The sequence below is a fragment of the Ambystoma mexicanum genome, chromosome 11 (genome assembly GCF_040938575.1).
Source record: "Ambystoma mexicanum isolate Mex_15411 chromosome 11, UKY_AmexF1_1, whole genome shotgun sequence".
In the NCBI taxonomy this organism is placed as follows: domain Eukaryota; kingdom Metazoa; phylum Chordata; class Amphibia; order Caudata; family Ambystomatidae; genus Ambystoma; species Ambystoma mexicanum.
This window is the reverse complement of record NC_090934.1, coordinates 612,820,402-612,844,145: the sequence shown is the minus strand read 5'-3', so window position 1 is coordinate 612,844,145 and position 23,744 is coordinate 612,820,402. Positions and strand designations below refer to the sequence as shown.

Here is a 23,744-nt window from a genome sequence, read left to right as displayed (position 1 = left end):
TTATTGAACTTTGGCAAGAGTATAATAAAAGCATATCTAAACCTAAATCTAAGATGGGAGCAAGCTATGACCATCAAATAATAAAGAAGGCAGTCCTAGTGGAGTCATGTCAACATAGAAGGGCCTATACTTTAAAAAAAAAATGATTGCCATTTGTTACTACTAATTTACAAATAGTGTGGGGTGCAGTTCATGAAAAAGAAAGAAGTGGTCACAAAATGATAAGTCAGGATGATTGGGTCATTTGCCTCCCTTCCCCAGGTTTTCAACACGGGGCAAGGCTGGTAACTTGAGCAAAGCACACAACCTGGCACTGTGGTACGAGGATCAAGTTCAATTTCCACAGTTCAGGCCATTCTGTGTCCAAGCCTCTTTTCTCGACTCAGAAGACCTGCTGTGCAAAAATGAGAAGAAAGCATTCCTTTCTCTCAATTGTATTCAATTAGGGTGTTCACACTGAATCCCCCTCTGCCGGGGCTCAGATCGTTTTTTACTCAAAAGTTCCACATTGGATCCCCTCTGCTGAGTTCAGATCCCTTTCACACCAAAGTCTGAGAGTTCTTTCATGGGTAACTCACGGTTAACCCCGGATTCCCATCAGCCGGGCTCAGATCCCTTTCTCTTGGTCAATTAGTCTCCCTCAGCCAGACTTGTACCAATTGTGATGCATGTTAAACTATCAGAGCACATGATTTAGCAAGACCCGTTGCATGACCACTACGATCTCAGTATTCCCTTTTCTTATACTCTGCATCAGGTGTATAACTAGCAGAGACCTTTGAAATGAGCGCCCAGTGGTGCCAGACCACTCTCTGTATGTCATCTTTGTTGCCACAGAAATGAAATCACAAAGTTCAATTAGGTCTTTGGTTCCAATTATACTTGCGTCACTCATCACCAAAGCCTCATACACTGTTCTCTTTGAACAATGTTGCCGTTTGCAACCTTGTTTCAAAACACACACCGGTTTGGCATTAGCCTCTCTGACTCACCGTCTGTGTTGTCTTTTCTGATGCCACTTTCTTGAAGGAGCCAAGGAAAGTACCATGGTGGCAATCGCTCCTCCCCACCTTGGTTATCGACACAGGAGATCCCCGGGTACCTCTGACAGATTGTGCAGGTTTGATCAGCCTTAGTTCCTGATCTTTGATTTCTTACTTTCCAAGGTTCATGAAAGTAACAATCTTTAGAGGTTACGGGTACATCCCTGCTTGCAACTCTCTCTGGTCTCGCTGTCTTATTCCTTGTGTAAAACTGCCATCCTGGAACTGCTGTTTCCTTGAGTGGTTTTGCCTCACTCAGAGGGTGATTTCGTGCTCTGCCTTTTATCCATGTGTGGACGTGTAATGGAAGTCAGGTGTGTGTAATAATCCGTAATTGTCTGACCTTGCCTGCTCATGTTGTAGGGACATGTCAGGTATACCACTCTGGTGTTAGTCCATTGTCGCTCACAGGTAACTGTCTGTGAAAAGGTGTTTGTTTCGGGAAAGGGGCAGGAAGGGGTTGAGTTTCTAGGTGTCCTACCTGGTAGGATGGCGAAACGGTAGTATTGGAAAGGAGATACCACATCTCACCATCCGGTGTCCCACCTCATTCAGGTGATCCTCCTGCACTAGTCCACCCCCAGGAACTGGATCCAAAAGTGATGGCTGTTTCCTGGCCACCTGGATGACAGATCTCTGGGGACTGGAGGGTGAGACACCTTCAGGTTTCTCACAGTGACCTTTCTGCGGTTTGAGTTGAGCTTAACATCGCTAGGTGCAGTATTGAATTGGAGGATACTATCACTATATAGGAAGATTCTGATATCTTTGAAGGACTCATTGTATGAGGACTTAGCATGTACCATCTGGTCCAGGCATAGGGCAGTCAGGAACTTCAGGGAGAGAGCTGATGGAATTTTAATGATGTTGGGTGTATTGGTGGACAACCTTAAAAACTCCGCAAAGGAGGTTAACAGGCTTTGTTATGAGAGGATTGTATAGCTACAATTACCCACACAAGGCAGTCGTAATTGTATTACAGCCTATAACCTTTATATAAAAAGTTGGGTAGTATTCCAAAATCTAGGTAGCTTTCCAAACTCATATTGGGCTTCACAGTTCCTGAGAAACAGGTTGAACCTACTTCCAACTGTGGAAATAGACATATAAGATCTTGAGATAAGGAGGTTGGGGTTGGTTGAGACCTGTGTGGGGACTAAGGGGTGACACAGGAAAGAGAACACATGGTTATGTATTGCCCTGCATTTGTAACTTTTACAACTTTAGCCCTGGGAAAGCTGGCACATAATTATGAAGCGTTCAATGCGGTTTACTTTTTTACTCAGGTTTCTAGTGGAGAGGAAACAAAGGCCACAATAGCAGTTATACAAATGTTAAACAGAGCAGGATTGATAAAGTTGCGATAGTGACTCTTTTGATGTGACTTGAATCAAGTGTTATGCATTAAGTATCTTTTATGCAATGATTTTATGTCTTGTGTAATAAGAATTTTCATGTGGTGCTTTTATGTAATGAGTTGATTTTAATGTTGAATGAAATAGTTTTGATTGTTTTTCTTTTTCTTGTAATTTTAGTCTGTGTGAGGTTGATTTACAGCAACCAGAATCACAATAAAAACATAAAATAAAAAAGCAAATTACAGCCATACCTAGAAAAACATCTCTCACTTGCTTGTCTGAGGGTCATGCTGAAAACAAAGCTTAATTTGTTCCATATGGTAGACATATTAGGGGCTAGAATAAAAATCCCTAGGCACAAGAGATTGTGCCGGTACTGTACTAAAGACACTGAGACGGCAAAACACTTAATGAGAGCATGCAATGGTGGAGTGTCGTTCTAGAATTTGTAATGGTAGTAGTCCATAAATTCAAGTTGATTGGGGTCCATTATGGTTTTGTTTGTTGATTAACCCAGGGGATAAACGCTTGATAGCAGCTAAGAGGTTTTTAATTAGATTTTCTTAGACTAAATGCCTTCTATATAATATAGATCACATTGCTGAATCGCGAATTGATTTTATAATTGATTTAAACTGTGTGCTTTAGATAACGATTATTACTATTGGAATAGTTTTTAGTACTTGTATAACAATGGTGTTTTTTAAATCTATGGGAAATATAAAACTTGGTGTTTTACTATGTTAAATAAATGCAGGTTGTAGATTTTTTTAAAAAAACATGATTTGGGTACTAGGAAAACATGAGCATGAATATCTAGGGAACTTTGAATGAGGGATTATGCACAATGACTTTTGCACTAATATGTAATTGTGATGTAGGCAGTAAATTCATTTTATACACATGGTTTATGTAGTGAAAACATGGGATATGAATATGAATTTAGTACTTGCATCGATTAGGGAATTCTGAATTTTAAATGCGTACTAACCTAACATAATTCATTTTGTTGTTCTATATATTAAAATAATTGATGTGCAATATCTGTTTTCTGAAACGTTTTCTTTATTGTTAAAGCTGTGAAAAGATTTTTCTGTGTGAAAATTATATCACAATACATTAAATAAATTAATTAATTAAAGGAACAAACTTCCAAGTAGTGGGGCATCAAAACTAGGACAGTTTTGCCAAAACCAAGTTCCTGGATAATTAAGAAGAGGAAGGAGTGTTTAACAGTGTCAGAATTGAAAGAGATATCGAAAAGGATCAGTATAGAAGAGAGCCTGGAGTGGTGATCATCAAAGAGCAGCCTTGGTGGAGTGTTTACTGTGGAAGATAGATTAAAGTGAATCTACAATGCTAATTTTTCTCAAGGTACTTAGCAATCTGAGGGAAGAACTCCCATTCAAGGCCCTTTAAATAATGGTGTCAGAGGGAAACTGCAGTGTAAGTTCACCAGGACTGTGGTTTCAATATAAGGTTTCTTCAAAAGGGGAAGGACAGTTGCAGATTTGAAGGACACACTGAAGAGTTCAAAAGAGAGAAAGAGGTTAACAAGCTCAGATCTTGGCAGGTTATTTGGACTAACTGCTTCATTATGAGTTTGGGATTACCTTGGCAGTAAATCCGTTGAGATATCACCAAACTGAATTACTGTTAGTGCCACTTGGTTTGGCAAAATTACCACTGGATTACAAGTGGTGGTAGACAGTGTTAGTCCCCATAAATTGGTGGATTTAGCTGGAATTTCCACTGGCGTTAATTCTGACGATTTTGCCATTTTTTGGGTGGAAAGGTGGTGGATTTACCTCAAGATCTTAGCCAAATTGGAAGTATGGCAGTGCGGAAATGCGGCCGAAACATGGTGGTAGCAGAATTACCACTACCTTACCACCAATTGTTCCTTCTCTGCCATACTCATAATAAGAAGCCTTTGACCTTAATAGGAGAAAACAGGTAAATAGAAGTACAATTAAGCAATATGACCTGAACGGCGGGGGCATTACCCGAGTCGGTATTGCCCCAAGCCGCTTGGGTCATATTGCTTTTAGTACCCTGGCCCGCAAAATTTGCGTGACCGGGGCACTAAAAGCATTTTTCCATGGCGCCCATCGGGAGCGGACACACTGAAAACAGAAGTGGTCCCAGCGCGTCCGCTCCTGAAAAAAAGGAGAAGAAGGTAAGTGGGGTGAGGAAGGCAGGGAGGAGGGAGGAAAGGGTAAACAAACAAAGAAAAACCTTACCTAAGTCCCCGACGGGGGGCAAAGGCAGCCTCTCAGCCGTGGGGAGACTCGGAGCGGTGATGGCCCCTTTTCGAGCCTCCTCATTGGCTGAGGGGCTGCCACACCCCCCGCCGGGTACAATGGCTGTGGAATCCCAACTGAGGGATTCCCGGCTGGGTAATGCCTTGTCGAGGGCCAATCAGAATGGTTGTTACATTCTGATTGCGCCCTCACCAGGTACTAATAGAGAGATAGGAGGCAATGGATAATGGCTTGCACGTTGTGAGCAAGCTTGGAGGGTAGATAAAGGTTTGCAGAGGTAATTCTGAAGGGAGCGGATACAATTTGGAAGTAAGAGGATTTGGCATAGTTCAGTGCAAAATAGAGAACAGCAATGGAATTTGCATAGGTTAGGAGGTGTACGTGAGTCTTGAAATTTGCACCAATGGTGTATGTCACAGTGCAAGTTAGTTTTGATGGTCTGCATCTCAGGGGTGATCCAGGGCAGAGGACAGTGTCAGAAAGGTGTAAATATGCATGCATGATAGTGTTGGTCAAAGGGAGTCATAAATTCATGATAAAATCAGAAACAAATTGCAAACAGAAGAGGCATGAATGGGGGTGGAGATACAAGAGAGAGGTCCTCACATCATCCAGGTAATGAACACAAGGGTCCATCTTGAATGTCCTCTTAGTCACTGAAGATGGGAGAGGATGAGTAGAGGGTGGAGGGATAATGTGAACAATAGAATGACCAGAGGAAGAGCGGTCAATGAAGAGGTCAGTGGAAGAGAGCAAATTCTAGAGAGATTGTCAAGGTCAAGAGATATCCCAGAGATTTAATGACTTCTCTGACTCCTCCACCTACTCTTTTTCTGCTCCTACCTCACACATTGGAAGCTTTCGGAAGTGGACTTTTGGAATTAGCACTATATAAATAATACAGTGGTTAGCCAGTCCATATATGTGTACTGAGATGAACTAATCAACTACTATAAACAGGAAAACTGTGTTTCTTTTCAGGCTGCTTCTGAGTCTGAGTGGGCAGCCACTGTAACCACAGAAGAGGCAGTATTCTGCTAGCTGAATGTGCATCTCAATGACCCATCACCCACTCTTAATAACTTCCAACTTCATTGTGTAGTTGTCATTAGCAGCATTTCGTAGCAAAAATAACAAATTATATTCTGCTTGCACTGAGCAATATATTGATACATTTTTACAGCATTTCTACTCTTTAAGTAAGTTAACCTCAGAAAGGAGGCAGATGTTTGAATAATGCCCAGAAGCGTGAAGTGCAGGTTCTGTATGAAGGCACCAGGGTTTTTTGTGTTCTCTCCATTGATCACATTATATTCATTAGAGCTCAAAGCTTTTCTCATATGTTGTGGAATCAAACACAGAAAATTGAAAATATGTCATATAATAAATACTACTGTGGGGTAATCTGTGGTCGGCTCCCAGGCCACATAATGATGGAACGAAACTTTAATGAAATTGTGAATAGAAAAAATTGCATGCCTTGAGCAGATAATGCATACTAAGGGTACAAATTCAAACTTCAATCAACTCTTTTTAAGTTTGGGTTTTTAATAAAAGATAAAACACATCAAAAACACAGTGAACTAATATTAAATAGCTAACCAGAAAAGCAGATACACATGGTTAGTGTTCCTAGAATTCCTGTTATCTTTGAAGCCAGTTTACATGTTACCATATCGTCATCAAGAGCGTCACTGATAAGTGAACAATCATATCTATCAAGGTTCACCAAATATGCTGAGGTAGTATTACATCTTTAAAGAAATAGAGATTGCATATTGAGTGCATGCTTATGTTTGACCTGAAATCACTGGTGAGGACACAGATGCTGGTATTGCTGCATTCGAGCAGATGCACTGTTAATGTGCATCCAGTTAGAAAAGTTGCATATGCCCAGTCTCTGCAGCCTCACATTTATCTCCCTTCACTTCGATTAAGACAAACGTCAAAATGCTACAGCATTATATCCAATAAACGAAGAAACGCTTAACGATAGCATGACCTCAGGGGTCTGCATTATCACTGTTTAGCAAGCACTTCTTTAAAATACAAGTGATAACCTATTTGATAGGCACTTGAGCCACCGGAACTAGCCACCAAAAGAACTGGTGGTGGTTATGGATATAAAGTACACAAGCAAATCACATTCAGAAAATATGATATAAGTTGATGTATTGAAATGTTAATAATGTTTGAGTGAGAATCGGAATAGTTTTGATACAAAGCTAACACAACTTCATCCTATACAACCACTGAAGAAGTTCTGTTAAGAGTACATTTATATAAGGAGGAATGAAACATGTTGGGAAGAGTCCAGCTACAATAGAGCGACTGTCCAACAAATTACGAGTGGTTTACGTCTCGCTAAACTTTAGCAGCATGTTCAATGACAGTTCTTAACCTTGGGATTTGGTAACAGAAATGTAACATCTTAGAACCTGTCATTAGGAGGTCAGTTAGCAATATGCGCTTTCGTAACCACTGTTTTTAATGGTTGAACTCAGCACTATGTTTATGTCAAGTCAAGCACAAGTCACTTTTTAGGTTTCAAAAGCCACCATTGAGCAATTTACTGTAAATGTGTTTTAAAACTATATCATTCTGAATAAAGTATATCTATTTTACATAAGGATTATGTGGTTTCATGGATTCTATTTAGAAATTCATAGCTTTAAAAACTGTTGTTTTGAGCAGATAATAACATCTATAAAGAACATAAAGTTTAGATACTGAATCTAACTTCTGTTTCCCACCTGTACAGTTTTATGTCAGATGGGTCTGTCATATTGATGTATCTATTCTACCAGGGGTGACCCATTTTACTCTTCTCCCTGGAGTCTCCTTTCGTGTTTTGTATGTTTTCACTGATCTTGTTCTTAAAAAAGTCCCCTACTGGACATTGGGGACCAACAGTCAGATGGTCAAAGGGGCCAGAGCCACCCCAAGCTAGTGGATGCAGGACTTAGAGGAGGTATACCAGAGATCCTAACACCATTACATCTGGCTGCCTGCAATTAGGCAGTGGGCAGTCCCTGGATTATGTACACACATACTCCCACCAACAGGATCCCATGGTTGTGGGATATACGGGGGCCCCACTAATCCCATATATGCCCTTTCTCATCAGGTTGACCCCGTTAGAGAGCCAGGTTGACCCCTTTAGAGAGCCAGTATAGCTCATTAGGTAGCTGGTCTTGCTCTTCCAAACACTCAGCAGAGGGAATAGAGTATTCATCATTCTCCTTTAAGCAAACACACTTGCAACACTTTAAAGTGACTGTCAAGCATGTAAATACATGTTTCCTCATTGTGAATCATACTCAGACATAGTGAGGAGGCCCCACCAATATAAGATTATAGGTTGACAAAGTGAAACGGATTTACGTTGTGTGGAAGGATTTGAAAATATACTCAAGCCAATTCCAAAATCCAAAATGGAGGCAGAGTTTTAAAATTTGCTGAGGCTAAGCCCCATTCAGCACAAACGACTCAATGCACATTAAAAAATCATAAAACAGCTCATCACAAAATGTCAATTTATTTATTTATTTAATATGTATATTGTGCCAGTATCTCGCAAGCCTCGGGGCGCAGAAACAAGGGCACGATACAGACAGAGACTGACAAGAGGGCGGGACAGCCAAAAAGATTCATTCAGGTGCTGGGGACCTACAGATGGTTATTATTTCAAGATATGGGTTATCACCAGTTTGCGAAAACGAATGTAGTTAGCTTCCAATCTTATGTGGTTGGGAAGTTTGTTCTAAATGCCAGCTGCAAGTATAGGAAAGGATCTGCCTAAACCGCATTTGAGTTTGTGTGGAGCCACTAAGATTTTATCAAGGTAGGACGATCTTAGTGTTCTGCTGGGTACATATGATTGAATCCTGGTTTTTAGGTAGGCTGGGGCTTTTCCAAAGATACATTTGTGCACAATTGTTAAGGTCTTGAAGTGTACCCTGTCTTCGATTTTCAGCCAGTGCAGCTCCCTTCTGGAGTCACTGATACGCTGTGACCTAGCATTGTGCTTGACGATTCTTACCGCATTGTTCTGGACAACTTGGTAATTGTACAGACACTGCTTAGTGGAGCGCAAGACCAATGCGTTACCATAAGCAAAGCGAGACATTATGATAGCTCTTGCAATAGTAGCGCAGTTGTCCTCTGATATGTATGGCCTGATGGATTTTAGTAGTCTAAGATGGTAGGCACAGTTTTTTTTATATGTATTGTACTTGGGCATCAGCCCCCAGAGATGCTTCTAGCATCATACCGAGGGTTGTGAGCTTACTCAGACTGGTATGTGTGTGTCTTTGATCTGGAAAGACCTGTAGGAAGTGGATAATTTTGCTCTGGCTGAGGAAGAGCCAAATACCATGAGCTCTGTTTTCTTTCCTTTGAGACACATCCAATTGGAATCCATCCATTGTTCCACGTTGTTGTAGATCATGGTAGAAGCAATAGTAGTAAGCTCCACCCTATAAAAAGCAGCCAGTTAAGAATGACAGAGAAGACTCATCTAAAGTAAAGGAAAAGGAGATGTGAAGAAAAAATGACCCAAAACCATCTGGGGAGCAAGATGGAGGAAAGTGAAAGGGAAAATGAACCACCGGATGAGGGAGGGGAACAGGTACTACTACTGTTAAGAAAACATGAAGGGTTGGGCGGATAATGTCAGCCCATTGCAGACTTCAGAGCCAGGGGGATGTATCAGACAGTGCAACCTCAGTGGGGGTCAGGGAGCTTATCACAGGGGCAGTCAGGGTGGTTGTGTCCACAGACTTGAATGCTAGAAAGGGTAGGTTGCCAAAGGACACTGTTAGCCTTAAGCCCAAGCCCTGCACCTTGCAACGATAAACATATGGTTTTGAAGCTTCACCAATTCCACGCTTTCATGAAGGGGAACCATAAGAGGGATTCTGCCCATAAAGTGTGGACCTGGACTGAATATAAACAAGAATCAACAGATGTGGATTCACGAACTATAAAAATATGCAACCTAGTTTTGAAGGAAACGGTTATCTGATAACACTGGACTGTGGAAAGGATCAACCTAACCCAGAATTCTGTAAGAGTCACTTTCTTTTGATCTGATTGTGCTTTGGGGGGAGCTTTAACAATCCTATCATTGTGTCATCCTCTTGAATACCCATTTGTGTGGCTGTAAAAAACTGCCCACAAAAGGTCCACTCACCAATTAATTATATTTAGATTGTGGCAGCACATCAGGAAGCTGGAAGTACATGAATAATGTTTTCTGCCGTCATTTTGGTCACTGCTAAGCATTTTGAGACCAGGGCATCATTATAAGTTTGCCAGTCTGGAAACAAGGGTGTCAGTAAGCGCACCGGCACCCTTGTTTCCGGATCGCCAAACTCTGAGACTGCCTGCTGGAGCCGCTGTGCTTGACAGGTCTGACCCGGCCTGGTGCAGCGGCCACGGTAGGCAGACCGGTCACGGAAGCACTGGCACTGTTAGCAACAGTGCTGGTTCTTCCGTATCCCCACTCCCGTAGATTCCTATGGTACTGTATGGGAATGGGGACTTACATTCAGGCGCCGGTAAAATGTTATGAGTCCAGCGGTAACCCGCTGGTAGCACCAGCAGGGATACCGCCAGACACGTAATGAGGCCCCATTTGGTTGAGAAGGGTGCAGACCCCCCCAGGTGCTTTAAAGTAAGGTGAGATGCATTCAAGCTGATGTTATGAGCCAGGAGGAAGGGGGGACAGTGAGAGGGACACCTTCCCATCCAGCGGGACCCCATATTAATATAACCAATTACAGTTCAACTACATGGTGTGACCCAAGGCGTGGACAGCATCGCTATTTTGCATAGACAGTAATAATCATAGGTAGAAGAGAAGGCTTGTGCCGTAAATGCAGCATTACATGCACTAGGCCCAAATCCATGAGGTCACAGAAATCTCCATTCATGCAAAAGCTCCCATTAGTCCAGTTCACACCCCCACCCGCCACAGTTTTTTCATTGTTTTTGAAAGTGTTGCAAATATTTGTTTTTCACCCAAGAGGAATGTGTCCTACAAGGCCGCAATGAGAGACCAGCGCCTGGTGTGCATGTTATCTCACACTTGCCAAAGCATGACCCGGCCCATTCCTCAAAGTAAGAAGTCCTGAAATGTTCGAAGAAGATGTACAAGGCATATCGTTGAAGCGACGATCGTGTGATTTGTATTGCGAGGGAGGTATACATGATACTTCAAAATGGGGGTGGTGATCTTGGAACAAGATGGCGCATAGGAAGTGAGTGAAATGTGTGTGTGAAGGTTAGAATGCCCCAGAACCTTCTGTGTGTCCATCTTAAGGCATGCCAAGTCTACAGTATGAATGATAAAATAAGCTGTATACTAGGAGTGTAATACATTTGTTATCTGACCTTGAACGTGAGAAGGAGATGAGCTCCACAGCACCCACGTGATGGAAAGCGGACAAACTGGGCTGGGACCAATTAACTACCTTCCCTATGGGTAAAGGTGGTATCTGTACAGGGTGCATCCAATCAGTCGCACATGTTTTTTATTGTATGTATTGTGTCAGTCATGACAATGTTTTCCTTTATAAGATTCTTCTTGTACTACTTTTTGGCAGAGCGTTCTTAGCAGGAGAGCTCTTTGCTGTTGCCCACATCTGCGTGTGAGATTAAACTTGTTATCCTTACAAGATCGATGTGTGCATTTCTTCCCTAGCAGTTTGTATTCTCTCTGGTGTGAGCATTTAGAGGCGTGCCTTTAATTGGTGACCCCAACATGCACCCAGCACCCCGTACCTGCAAACGTTTCCAGGCCGCTTCTCCTGAAGGTGCTGCCCCCACCTACAGAGACCTTCCCCGAAAAAGCACGTTTTACGAGTGGTTTACCAGGAGCCATTTTAAGAAAAGTCTTCTCCGCTCTTTGGAGTGGGGCGTAGCTCAGAGGAGATTGCAGGCCGGTGTTGGAACTCTGTGACGGAGGAGTTCGGGTGAGCATGCACATGTGAGTAGATTCTTGTAAGCAATAACAAGCATGGGACATCTTCATGGGGAAGCGTGAGAGGTGTGAGCACATGGAGAGCAAGTTTATTGATGTGGTGTGGATGAGGTTGGGGGGAGGTGGTACCACAAGGCAGATAGCATTTAAAGCAGGTTTTTGTGTGTGTATGGAAGAGTGAGGGGGAAGGGGTTGATTTTCTTGTTTTTTTTTGTTGTTGTTACAAGTGAGCGGTAGCATACGCAGCACATTGGAAGGATTAATGCAGGCTCAGTAAGATGTAGATATCACTAGCATGGGGGTGGACACAAATAGAGCACATGTACAAGGCCCTGACACAGCATCATGACATGGTGGAGAAATATCATTATCAGTGGATCGCGGAGACAGGAGGAGGGGGGATCACCTGCCCATGGCCAGGGCAAGCCTCACACAAGAAGAGTATTTTGGAACACATGTCCACATTTCTAGTGGGAAAATATAAGGGGAAGCGGCTACAGAAGAGAAAAGAGATTCTCGATCTTTGTCATATGTTCGAAGATGCAGAGGATCAAGGGAATGGAGTAGTGGGGCAGAGACCGAAAGATGGTAAGTGCAGAAAGGGAGCAGGAGAGGGTGGGTCACCACTGGAGGGTCCCTTGTCAACATACCCAGCAGAAGGGTACACTAATCCAAGTTATGTACCCGCTTTGATCGGGACCCTTCTGCTGCAATAGGGTCTCCTGCATTGTCAGTAACACCACAGGCTACTGCTCCCCCACCTCCGTATTGTCACCAACCTGAAGTACTGCATCGGCTGGTTATAGGTCAAGGGAGTTTGAAGATAGGTTGACGGGATTACTAACAGAACTGAAAAGGATACAGACATCCCCAGCAACAGTGAGGGATATAAGTGCATTGAGAGAATGGTTGGGAGAGAGGAATTCAGGGAAAGTGCTGCTTAAGATGGATAATGAAAGTATAAGACACGTAGGTGTTGAGAAAGAAAGTAGCCCAGGTGGGTAGATTATCTAGGGACAGGAGAATACATTTTGAGGAAGGGGATGCTGATACGTTTGCGGAGGCTCAGAGCGAAGGAGAAAGGAGGGGTGAAGAGGTGGCTGAGAATACCCCCAAGGAGGAGGTTTATGCGCAGGAGGCACATTGAGGAATAGGGGTGGCCGGCTGGCAGTAGACAGGAAAAGAGGAGTCATGAGGAAGGGTGTGGGAAATAGGGCAATGATGCGGATGCTGCTCATACATAAGGGGGAAGGGAGGACACAGTATGTGCCCTGGCCCCAAAATGGATATGAATAATTGAATTAAGGCACTCCTGAAGCTCACAGCAGAGCCAGCAAGTGGGTGTATGAATTCAAAAAACAAACTGCAGGGGTGCCCCTGACAATAGTGGATCTTAAGAGCCTGTTGGTTGCCATAATTGGGGATCAGGCTGGGGACGTGTGGGTTAAGTTCAGATTCCCGAGAGTAACCCTGGGGAATGATGCACATGATGAAGCATCAATTAATGGAGTTAGAGCATTGATATCGGATGCACTATGGAGGGCTTTCCGGGATACTCCCGATTTACAGTCTTTGATGCAGTATACCATGGGTGATGATGAGGACCCAGCTAGATTTATTCTTAAAATGCAAGAGAAGTGAAGAGCTGAGATGGAGGGCTGTGGGACAATCAAAAACATTCTTCTATTTTAGCATAAAGAGGTTGTTTGCCGAAGGAAGTGCAGAAGGCGCGGGATACGATTGTGAGTATTGAGGCGAAGGGAAGGCCAGAAATACAGAGTATAATAGGACATCATTGTAAAAGGATTAAGGAGAAGGAGTGGGAAACAGCACAAAGGCATCAGGGGGATGAAGCAAAATTGGTGGAGAAAAAAATGGCAAAGGTAGCATTTCCGGTGCCTGTACCGATGTTAGTACAGATAGAAGGAACCGAGAGTACCCAACAAGTTGCAAGTGCCACTATTGTGGCACTCTGGGCGGAAGGAGGACAAGGACAGTGGAGCAGGGGGCAACAGTACCCCAGCCCACAGTGGCAGCAAGGGGGGCACAGCGATGAAGAGAGAGATTTCAAGAAGCAAGAGGAGGAGTATTTGGACCTAGGGGAGGTGCGTTCGGACAATCTCAATTTCTGAATTGTTTAAGGTGGGGGCATTTATCAAGGGAATGCAGGAGCAGGTTTGCAGTGGGGTATAATTACAGGACCAAGGGTATCAATGTCCCCAAGGACTAGGGTACCAGCAACAGGGTCTAGTGTACCAGAATCAGGAGTATCCACAGGGGCAATACAAAACATATATCAGCATCCCCAAGCACTGGTTACACAAATGCGACACCCACCACAGCAACAGCAGGACAGTGCTGCCCCGGTAAATGCCAGTTGGGACTGCTGCTCCCTTTGGGGGAGCAGTAGTAGTAGGATGTACCCCCTTCTTGTTCTGGAACAAGCACATATCCTGATTAGGGCAGCCCACAGAGAGCACTTGCATGTCCGGTCTTGTTGACCACTAACCACCGTGAAGAGGAACCTTTGCCTCATCCTGAACAAAGTTGTTTTCGAGAACACTCCTAGGGAGGGGTACCTGAGCAGAATCTACCTCTGACAATGAGTGGTCTGTTCCCTGTATTGGTGTGATCTCAATAGTGATTACATTCTGTCTTGTGGCAAAGAAAACTGGTATTTATCCCCTTGATACCACTCTAATTGTATGCCCAAGAGGAACAGAGTGCGGGGGGGAGGGTGTCCAGCGGTGAGGCAGGAGAGGAAGCGCCCATGCTGATTCCAAATGGGCTGCATCAAACTCCAATGGACCCCTCCCATTATTGCTCCTTAAACCATACATTGTAATGGTGATAGCGTTCTCAGGGTCGAAAATGGTGTGGCACCTTACACACGGCAACTCCGAGTTCTTGTGACCACAGCTTTCAAGAGTATATTCTGTTCAATCTTCGGCATGCAGAGGTGTATTGAAAGATGAGAACGATACTCTCCTTGTTATGTTGCAGACGTAGTCAAAGTGAGGAAGGGCTTCAAACTCTCGGGCGCTGCCTTCTGCCACTGGGGCAAGTGAAGCTGCACTGACTACGTCAGACACTTCTGACTATCCTGCCCTATGTGCAAGGGCTTTTTCAGTTATTTTCAGATGTAACGTTGGAGCGAAGCAAAGTAAAAAAGATCTGCGGTGTAGAGGTGGAAAATATTTACACACGCGAATGGGAGTTCAGAGGTTCCCACAACTCTGCTTTACATGAGAAAGAAGGAAGTTCATTTCTCACCCGTCTATGTTGCAACAATTACAAGAGGCTCCACAGCGGGATTAATGTTGGGTGCTGCCTAGCTCCCAGACGCTGAAACACTTTCCACTTTGCATGTGCATGCTGTACTTGAGGGCTCCTGCCCTTAAAGTGAAAGTAACCAAATCTTCACAAAATATTTTCTCTGGGAAAACAGAGCTCAGCAGCAGCACATCAGTCACCAATGAAACACTGAAACACGTTTGTAGAGGAGGAGCCAAGTGCCTCTACTGGACGTCCCGCCCCCATTTTGCCTATATGTTAGCAACCGGAAATTGTGACATGTGCAAAGCCAATAATGGTACCTATACCGCGAAGAGTCCTTGAAACAATGTATCCATTGAGAAGAAGAAGTGTGAAGATGAGTGAACGAGAAGACTGGTGATGTCACAGGAAGCAGACATGATGCACCCAGAAGAGAAGCCAATGAAGAGAGTGCATAGACCTTATAGAATCTTATGGCGTAGTAAAGAATAGAGCAACATTTCATGAGCAAAATGAAGATTGCACGTGTACGGATGAAGTAACTGTTGAGAACCTGAAGAAGCGCTAGGATGACATGAGGGTCCACAGCCAGAAGAGGTTGAGGGTGGACTTTGAGCCATGATGCAGGCAGGAAGCGCATTCTCATGGCTGCCATTGTGTAACACCATTACCCGCCCAGACCCTAGGTTAGGTGAACCCAGTGCTTCATGGCCAGGTCCTTGAACTGCAAGGTAGGATTCAAGCAGCTGGTAGGTACACATACATCATTTGGCTCTTAGATTGTTACAGTGTCATGGATGATATGGCATGAAGGGAGGAAGTGATTTAACCATTGGCTTCTTTGGATCCTATTTCCTTAAGAAAGCCCTCCACCAATGTTCTGAATACTAGAAAAATTAGTTCAACACTGGGACTTAATGGATAGAGAATGTCTTCCACTATCTGAGGTGGCTCATTGGCGCACTGCAACAATGATAATGAACACACATGCCAAGTGAGCGCACAATAGGCTTAGGTACATATGGTCAAGCAGTGGAAGCAAGATATGGCTGTTGTCCAAGGTATGTGTACATGCCTTCTTAAAAAAAAACATTTAAAAAAAACACCTGTGTCTAGGTGCTATTCGTCAATGATAATCACAGGAGGTGGTATGATGTCCTTGCAACTGTAGCCTTGAAGGACACGTCCTCTTTGCACCTGTTCACAATACACCCATCTGGTGCATCATGATGCATTCATGCGTGGGATGGCGGCCATCGTGGACTGAGAAAGGTAATGTAAATGGAGTTTAGGTTGGCCCATAAGTCTAAGCATTCCTTCTGAAATCTCACACCTAAAACTGTTTAGTTATTTTCCAATGAAGCACATGTTCTGTTTCAATTTACTCTTGTGCACTGACCATCTTCCGCCCTCTCTCAGTCCCAATATATTCTCCTTTACATCTACTTACTGCATTTTTCCTTCATCTCTCCTTACAGTTTTTCCCTTCAATACATCACATTCATTATCTCTCCATATTTCTTCTTTGTGTTTTTCCCCCATCAAAGCATTTTTACTTACTTAACGATTGTACTATGTTTTTTTTTTAACATTTGGATTGTAGGGGTAGTACAAATAAAGACACTCCATAAACATAAGCCGATATATTATCACAGACAGAATAATACAACAAATTCAACAAAGATCATGGGAAATGAGGGTTGAGGGTGACAGTGTAAGAAGTCGGAAACAAGTCTTCATGGGAGCTTGATTAATACCCTGGGCTCTGGATAGCATTGGCATTTCTTAAAGAGGTCTATTTTTTTCATTTGCTGGGTTGCACCACAATTATTTGACCGCGTCCAGCCACCTAGTAAATTCCCTCCAAATCGTGTCATATTTTCTCCCTTTGTTCCTTGTGTCAAATAAGGAAATTAAAAAGATTCTTATGGACTTCATGGATTAAGTCAGGAATATATGCAGTTGATCCAAGTATGCTGGGTATTACGTTCCAAACATTTATACTGTTTCTGTACATATGTGTGTCTGAAGTATTGTACTCAATATTTCACTTTCCCTAGTTTCTATCCCATGTACTTCTCTCTCTTTCTTTCGCTGTAGCAACTACATTCTGTCTATCGTACTGTTTATCCACCTATTTCCTTGTGTCTTCCTTCGTCTCCCTATCTTGATTTTCCTTTTACCTCCTTATTTTTATTTTCTTTATATTTCTCTCTGACCATCTCCCTTTTCTCCCCTAAGTCAGCCTTTGACTAATTGTATGTTTCACTGCCCATTAAGTCTCTTTTGCATTTCTCTTCTCTGAATATTGGCACAATGTATCCACCTGTCTTGCTCCTATTTTCCATCACACTTACTTGTTTTATTTTCGAACTCCCTTCCCTTCATTTTCTGTGTTGCCTCTTATTGACGACTTACAATGTTCCTTTGCTGTTGCACCTTCTCTTATTCTGCTGTTCCTTTGTTCATTGATCAACCTTTCTGAGGCGCACTCACCTCTTTGTTCTGCATTTCGTTATCTCTATGCAGCCCTATAGACTATGGATGCAACCTCAAGGTTGCAAACACATCGTGTATGTGGCAGTGGTGAATGCCAATGCGGCAGGGGCAAGAGGAACACTGGTGCAAAGAATGGGCTCTTTTCTGCCCCATTATTGTTCAACTGATATAAAAATATGATTTGGACAGTAATGATGTACTCTCCTTTGGGCATTTAGGGTTAGTCAGTGTGAAGACATCTTGCTATGACAGCTGATCTGTTTCAGCTCCCAGTGCCTTTGCCCACTTCACCCTCCCATAGAAATAACCATGCTACATCAGGGTGTTAGCAACTGGGTTGCAATCTATTGATATGATGGGTGCATTTTGTAATGAGTTAGGTCAACATATTTTAAAACATTTCATATCACTTTAGTGAACTTGAATATCATGCTACAATTTGAGCATAGAATTATGTGGAAAGGCATCAATGACAGAAAGCTATTGTAAGTCCCGCAATTAGGCTGTGCCTCCCATTGCCTAAAATGAGCTCTATCGGTTTCCCTGCACGCAGGAGAGGTCTCTCTCTCTATTAATGACACCTTGCACTGCTTAGACCCCTGTAGGAACAGCATGTTCGTCTCAGCAAGACCTTCTCATATGAATAATAAAAGAAGGCGTGCTTGCTGCTGGAATAGGACAGAACCTCATTATCATGAAACCATATACATGTTTTATTTTAAAATGATAAATACACCTTTTAAAAAGAACCTCATTAGTGTAGACACTAGGCTCATTTCTATTGGTTAGCAAATAATCTTTTGAACTCATTCACGGGCGGCTGGTGCTGTTAGTTAATCACAAATGACCACCAAAGAAACAGTAATAATATGAAAACACCAACAAACAGAGTCACACAAAACAGGTTCCGTTCTGTCACGTCAGTAAATAGGCATACACAAAGTCACAAAAGCATGCGCATTTAAATCAACATCATCAACGCTCTTGTTATCAGAATAGATACTGTTGCCACGTGGTCAGCAATCAGACAATAGAAACTACAGACAAGTGGTGGGAATTTTCAGATGTGCAAGTGTTTCTTGCATGGGGCATCGGTGGGCCTCAAAAAACAGAATGCCATGTAACCTTATCTGTTGGGAGTATACCTTAAGAGGATGTGCACGCTCAAACGAGCGTGCATACATTTGAGATAACGAAACAAGCATGCACAGCCAATGAACACTTATCATTGATGATCTCTTTGCGCTTCTAACAATATATATCAACCAATATAATACGTGTGTATTGTTATCTACAATAGATTAGACAAATGTCTGTTGCAGGAACATCACATGTTTTGAGTTTTGGTGAATAGAGAATGCCTCATTTGTTTAAAAAATGCGATTTCAACATTAAGCAACGTGAGTTTTATCTGATGAATTTAAATGTGTGAAAGTGAATTTCTTCAGTTGCCTTTTCAATCATCAAATGAAAATAACCCGTTCATTTAACAATAATCATACATTATGTTAATGAATTGAATTATGTTTGTGTACAATCACTCGTCTTAAGAGAAAAGTTTTTGATAAAATGCGCAGATTCATAACTCACCAACAAATTTAATTTAGAAACAATCGCAAAGCAATTTGGACACATGTTTGCCAAAGTAACGTCATCTAGTCCTTAACCACTGTCGGCCATTCAACATATAAGAAGCACTATTTTATTTTGTATCAACTTTTTATTCCTAAATTGGCTTTTTTTTCCTTACTTTATGAACATGTAACATATAAAGGCATCCATCCAGCATTTGTGTATGTTTTTTTCTTAAATCTTCATTAGTTAAAAATGTAAGCTCTCGTGCACTGAAGCTCAACTGTAGCCAATGTGCTTGACCTCTGTCATACAACAAAAATGTGTTTCATGAGTTCAACAATATGTAAGTGTAACAAAATCGTAAAAGTAGTAGGTAGAACTAATGTACTATAGAGATGAAGTGCATTTAAATGAGCAGACCAAGAGTAAGCGTTATTGAAACGTGCTGACTTGCGGTTCTGAATCATAACATGTTTTGCAGGATAACAGATATCCCCTCGTCAGATAGTACTAATATACTCGATCTGAAAAAGGCATCTTGGTGGCCGAAGCATATGACTTGAACACATATTTCTGAAACTTGAGTTTCGCTTACATTGAATTGAAGTAGCTAGTCAACATACCTTTTTCACAGTGACTTCCTGTAAATCCTGGCGGGCACACGCAGGTGTTTGGAGCCACACAAGTTCCACCATATCTGCACCCTTCTTCACAAAAGGCTAAAGGAAATGCAAAATGCAAAAACAATCAAACAAAATGTATTTTTTCAATCTAAGGTAACTCTTCTGAAAATTACTTTCACTTTAGTTACCAGAACACATTCACTATTCATGCCTCAATATTGATGTTGCTTTAAATATAGCGAGCAATGATAGTTCCTCAAATGTTTCTATATCACACATCAACAAGCACTGCATTCAGTGTGAGAGCTGAAACAACTGAGTCAATAATTGTATCTCACTATGGTAAAACCGAAGAGGCCTTGGTTCCTCCACTGTTATACTGAATACACCTGCAAGAGATCAGTTCCATCTTTCAGCAGAAAGACTACAAAACAGCTGAGATTAAACCAGCCCCATTCCAATGGCAAACCATAGATCCTTCTACAATGATGGCTTTCCCTCCATTTAACCTACAGAGAATGGTGACTTAAAGTGCACCTCTACAAGGATTTGACAAGATATATGTCTTATGCACACTACACGATTGTCATGCCGTATGGCGAGGCGGTGTCGCAAAATCTATAATAGGGGGCAGCTGAGTATGTTTTTACCTGCCATAAAGGCAGTTTCCCTGTATTTACCGTGCAAAACTATGGGACATACATTACTTACAACCTAATTCCACTTATGGTGGTGCAGTCAAAAAGTGGTGGTAAATGAATTATTGCCACATATACCTCTGTAAGGATATTTGGCGTGTTACAGCACAGAGTACAGCACTACTGCACAGGTAGCATTTTTTTTTGATGCAGCACCACCACATGTGTGTGGTGCATTGCTATATGTGTTGCCAGAGTAACATGGACATATAAGTAAAGACAGGATATTCAGTCAAAAACGATTTTTACATATAAGATGCAAATCTATTTTTACAGTTAAAAGCACACATGTACACATTCAAAATGCACACTATGTTTCACCTGAAATGCCTATGTTGCAAGAGACACATTTGAAAATTAATAACTAACCTTATTAATAACTAACCTGACTAATAAAACTTCATTTAACATAACCCACTAATAAAAATGTGTCTCCACTGCAGAATTAGGCCTACTCTGAAAGTGAACTTTTAAATGCACATTCATTTTTTTTTCTCTGCTGCTCTGGTCACATAACTACAGGAAGCAAAGAGCTTGAAGGAACAGGAAATCTGTTTGTTACAATGTTTACTGTAGAAATGAGCCATTGTGTAGTGAGGGAGGAGATGACATGATTGATTCTGATTGGAGCAGCGTCATAGCAAGTATCATGCTAGAGGCTGTGATTAGAACTTTGCTGGAGAAGCTTGAGGGGAGGGGGAGAACAATCGAGATCTTGCAGAGCTGGGAGAAGGACCTGTTTCCTGGATGAGGCATTCCTGCTGCAAAAGCTGAGAGTTTCAGGCAATAACCCCGGTTTGAGAACGGCAGATGCTTGTTTTCACTGGGGTTAATCTTCAAGGGAGCCAAATTCAGAAAGAGAATAGCCGGAGAAAACTCATGCTGAACAGATAAGGTAATTACAGAAGCGTGTGGGAGCTGTGCGAAAGTGTGCGAAACTGATCAGTCAATGTATTCGAGGGAGTCCCAGTCCCTTATCAGCATATTTAATGTTACCAATTGAATATATTCTCGCAGCTCTCTGTTCATTTTATCACAAATAATGTTGTACCATTTCATTTATTTCTGTAAAAAAAAGTTAAACTGTGTTTAAAAGAAATTTCTATAATACAAAAATATTTGAAAACAGATAGCTAGTGTGTATTATTTCTCTCTTTTATTTTGCATGGGAAAAGGTTTAAACGTGGGTAGATTTTTAAACAGTGCAATTGTCATTTTAAAACAGATGTGTGCATGATTCTATTCCGTATGGGCAGTTGTGAGTGACTGTTTGTAGCATAGCCTGTTGGAGGTACATGAGCCAACGGGAAGAGAGACTCTCTGGACATAGTTCCATACCGTATATAAGGTAATGGAAATTACCACAAAAATACCACAATAGCCCATGGTGGCACACAACACTAACACTGAAAATGTGGTATCCCTAAAATGTAGGCCTGAGGTCTCTCTAGTGATCAAGAACAATCTAGATAAAAAACAAGGGATGTTGGATATTGGGGCCACAAATAAACCAACCACTATACCAACCAACCACGCAAATTACAGCGCACATCATCTAAATAGGTCTGAATTCTGAAATAATGCAATGTATTATTGTTATGTGTGACCCAATATGAATACAGAGAGTGATTATTGCTAAAGGTATTTTGACGGTAAGAAAATATCGCAAAGCCCCAAATAACCACAGAATACCCAACATATTTATGGTGCGTTGCAGGCCGGGAAAGTGATCATAGAGTACCTACTGGGCGTAGCAAGCGTGTCTCACACTGCCATTTGCACATTAAAGGGAACCCATTTTATAATAGCAGTGTGCCACTAAAAACGCATTTCAGAATGTCACAAAGGGAAACCACATTTTCAGACCTAGTGCAATATTTAGAGGCAAAGTTGTTTGCACATGGGACATGGTCGTCAAACAGCACCTTAGAATGGCGTGACCGCATTCAGGGTGAGGTGCAGAAAGAAAAACTAGACAATATTTTTGCAGAAGGCAGCATAATTCAGGTCTGCCTGACAAGATTATTGAATGCAGCCGATAAAAGCGCAGAGAAAGACTGTTTAATACGGCTATGCGGCAAAATATGGTTTATTTTGAATAAGTCCCTGCGAATTCAGGAAAATGATACCCAGCTAATTAACAGGTTAAAGACTGAATTAGATGGGGCAAGTAAAAATCAGGCAATGTTAAGAGCAGAATTGGATGTACGCCAAAAAGACATGCAGTTAAAATGCAGGGAATTTGATTCTCAATTGTGCAAAAGCAAGAATCAGTTTGAAGACAGTGGGCAAGAATTGGTACATTTAAAAGCTTTAGTGGACCACATTAGACAGGATAAAGATGAGGTTGTTTTAGAAATGCAGATTTTACAAAAAGAACATTGTGATAAAGAATGTGATCTCCAGAGTGCAGAACAAGAAATGATTAAAATGTCTCAAGAAAGAGACAAGAGAAATAAAGAGTTCAATGAATGCCAAATGCAAATGTGCGACATGCAGGAGGTGATTAATAAGATGAGTGATGAAAACAACTATTTGCAAAATGAAGCAAACAGACTCCTTAAAAAGTGTAAGGACTTAGAACAGCAAATGTGCATTCCCAGGTCCCAGGAGAGGCGGCAGGGTACCACATTCAATGGAGTGGAGGTGAATTCTAGTTCTGCCCAAAGTGCTAGTGCTCCAGTGACTGGGCCGGTGATTGAACCTGGTTGCAGCGCCCTTGGGCGATTTGATACTCCCATTGGGGGCAGCCACCAATCTCATACACCTGAAAACAGGATTGAATTACAAAATAGTGCAATTCCATGCATTGCAACAAGTTTGTTTGTTTGTTTGTTTGTTTATTTAATATAGCGCAAAACCAAACCCGCAGGTAGCCGGGCGCAAACATTACAAGAATACTTGAGAACTTGGTTACAGTGACAAACACAGAAGTAAGCGGTAGGAGCAGATTCAGAAACATTATAGATTGCATGTGTTGAACAGTTAATGCCAGATGTTGGAAACAGAAAGAGAATGGAAGGTGGTACAGTTCAGTGAGGTATGCAGTAAGAGAGAACTAGTGCGGTTGATTGTCAAGTGTCGGAAGCAAGAAGGAGCTGAGTGGTGGTCAGCCGCAGTTTGTAGCTGGGTACTGGCAGTGGGGGTAGGGATACCTAGGGACAAGTTAGCAGGGCATAGTCAAGAGGGTGTCTCTCAGGGCGAATGGAAATGTTGCGGAGGGGGATCACCTTAGATGTCGTTAGATCGTAGCCATAAGAGTGCCTTGCGCCTGAGACTTGGGTAAGGTTGGTCCTTTCTGAGTTCTAGGGGGAGATTGTTCCAAGTTTGGGCCGCTGTGACTGGAAAGCTGGCGCCGCCAGCTGTGCTTTTTTTATATCTGGGCACCAGCAGGGTGAAGCGTTAGATATTCTTGTGGGGCGA

At 42.2% G+C, this 23,744-nt stretch overlaps 1 protein-coding gene across 1 annotated transcript in view; it reads right to left on the bottom strand.

The window, feature by feature from the left end:
• The window catches only part of NELL1 (neural EGFL like 1), a 6,602,686-nt gene that overhangs the window by 1,838,541 nt on the left and 4,740,401 nt on the right, over positions 1–23,744 (bottom strand). Inside the window, exon 15 of the mRNA XM_069623485.1 lies at positions 19,624–19,719. Within this exon, the coding sequence (XP_069479586.1) occupies positions 19,624–19,719 (96 nt within the window). The remainder of the gene's footprint in view (positions 1–19,623; positions 19,720–23,744) is intronic.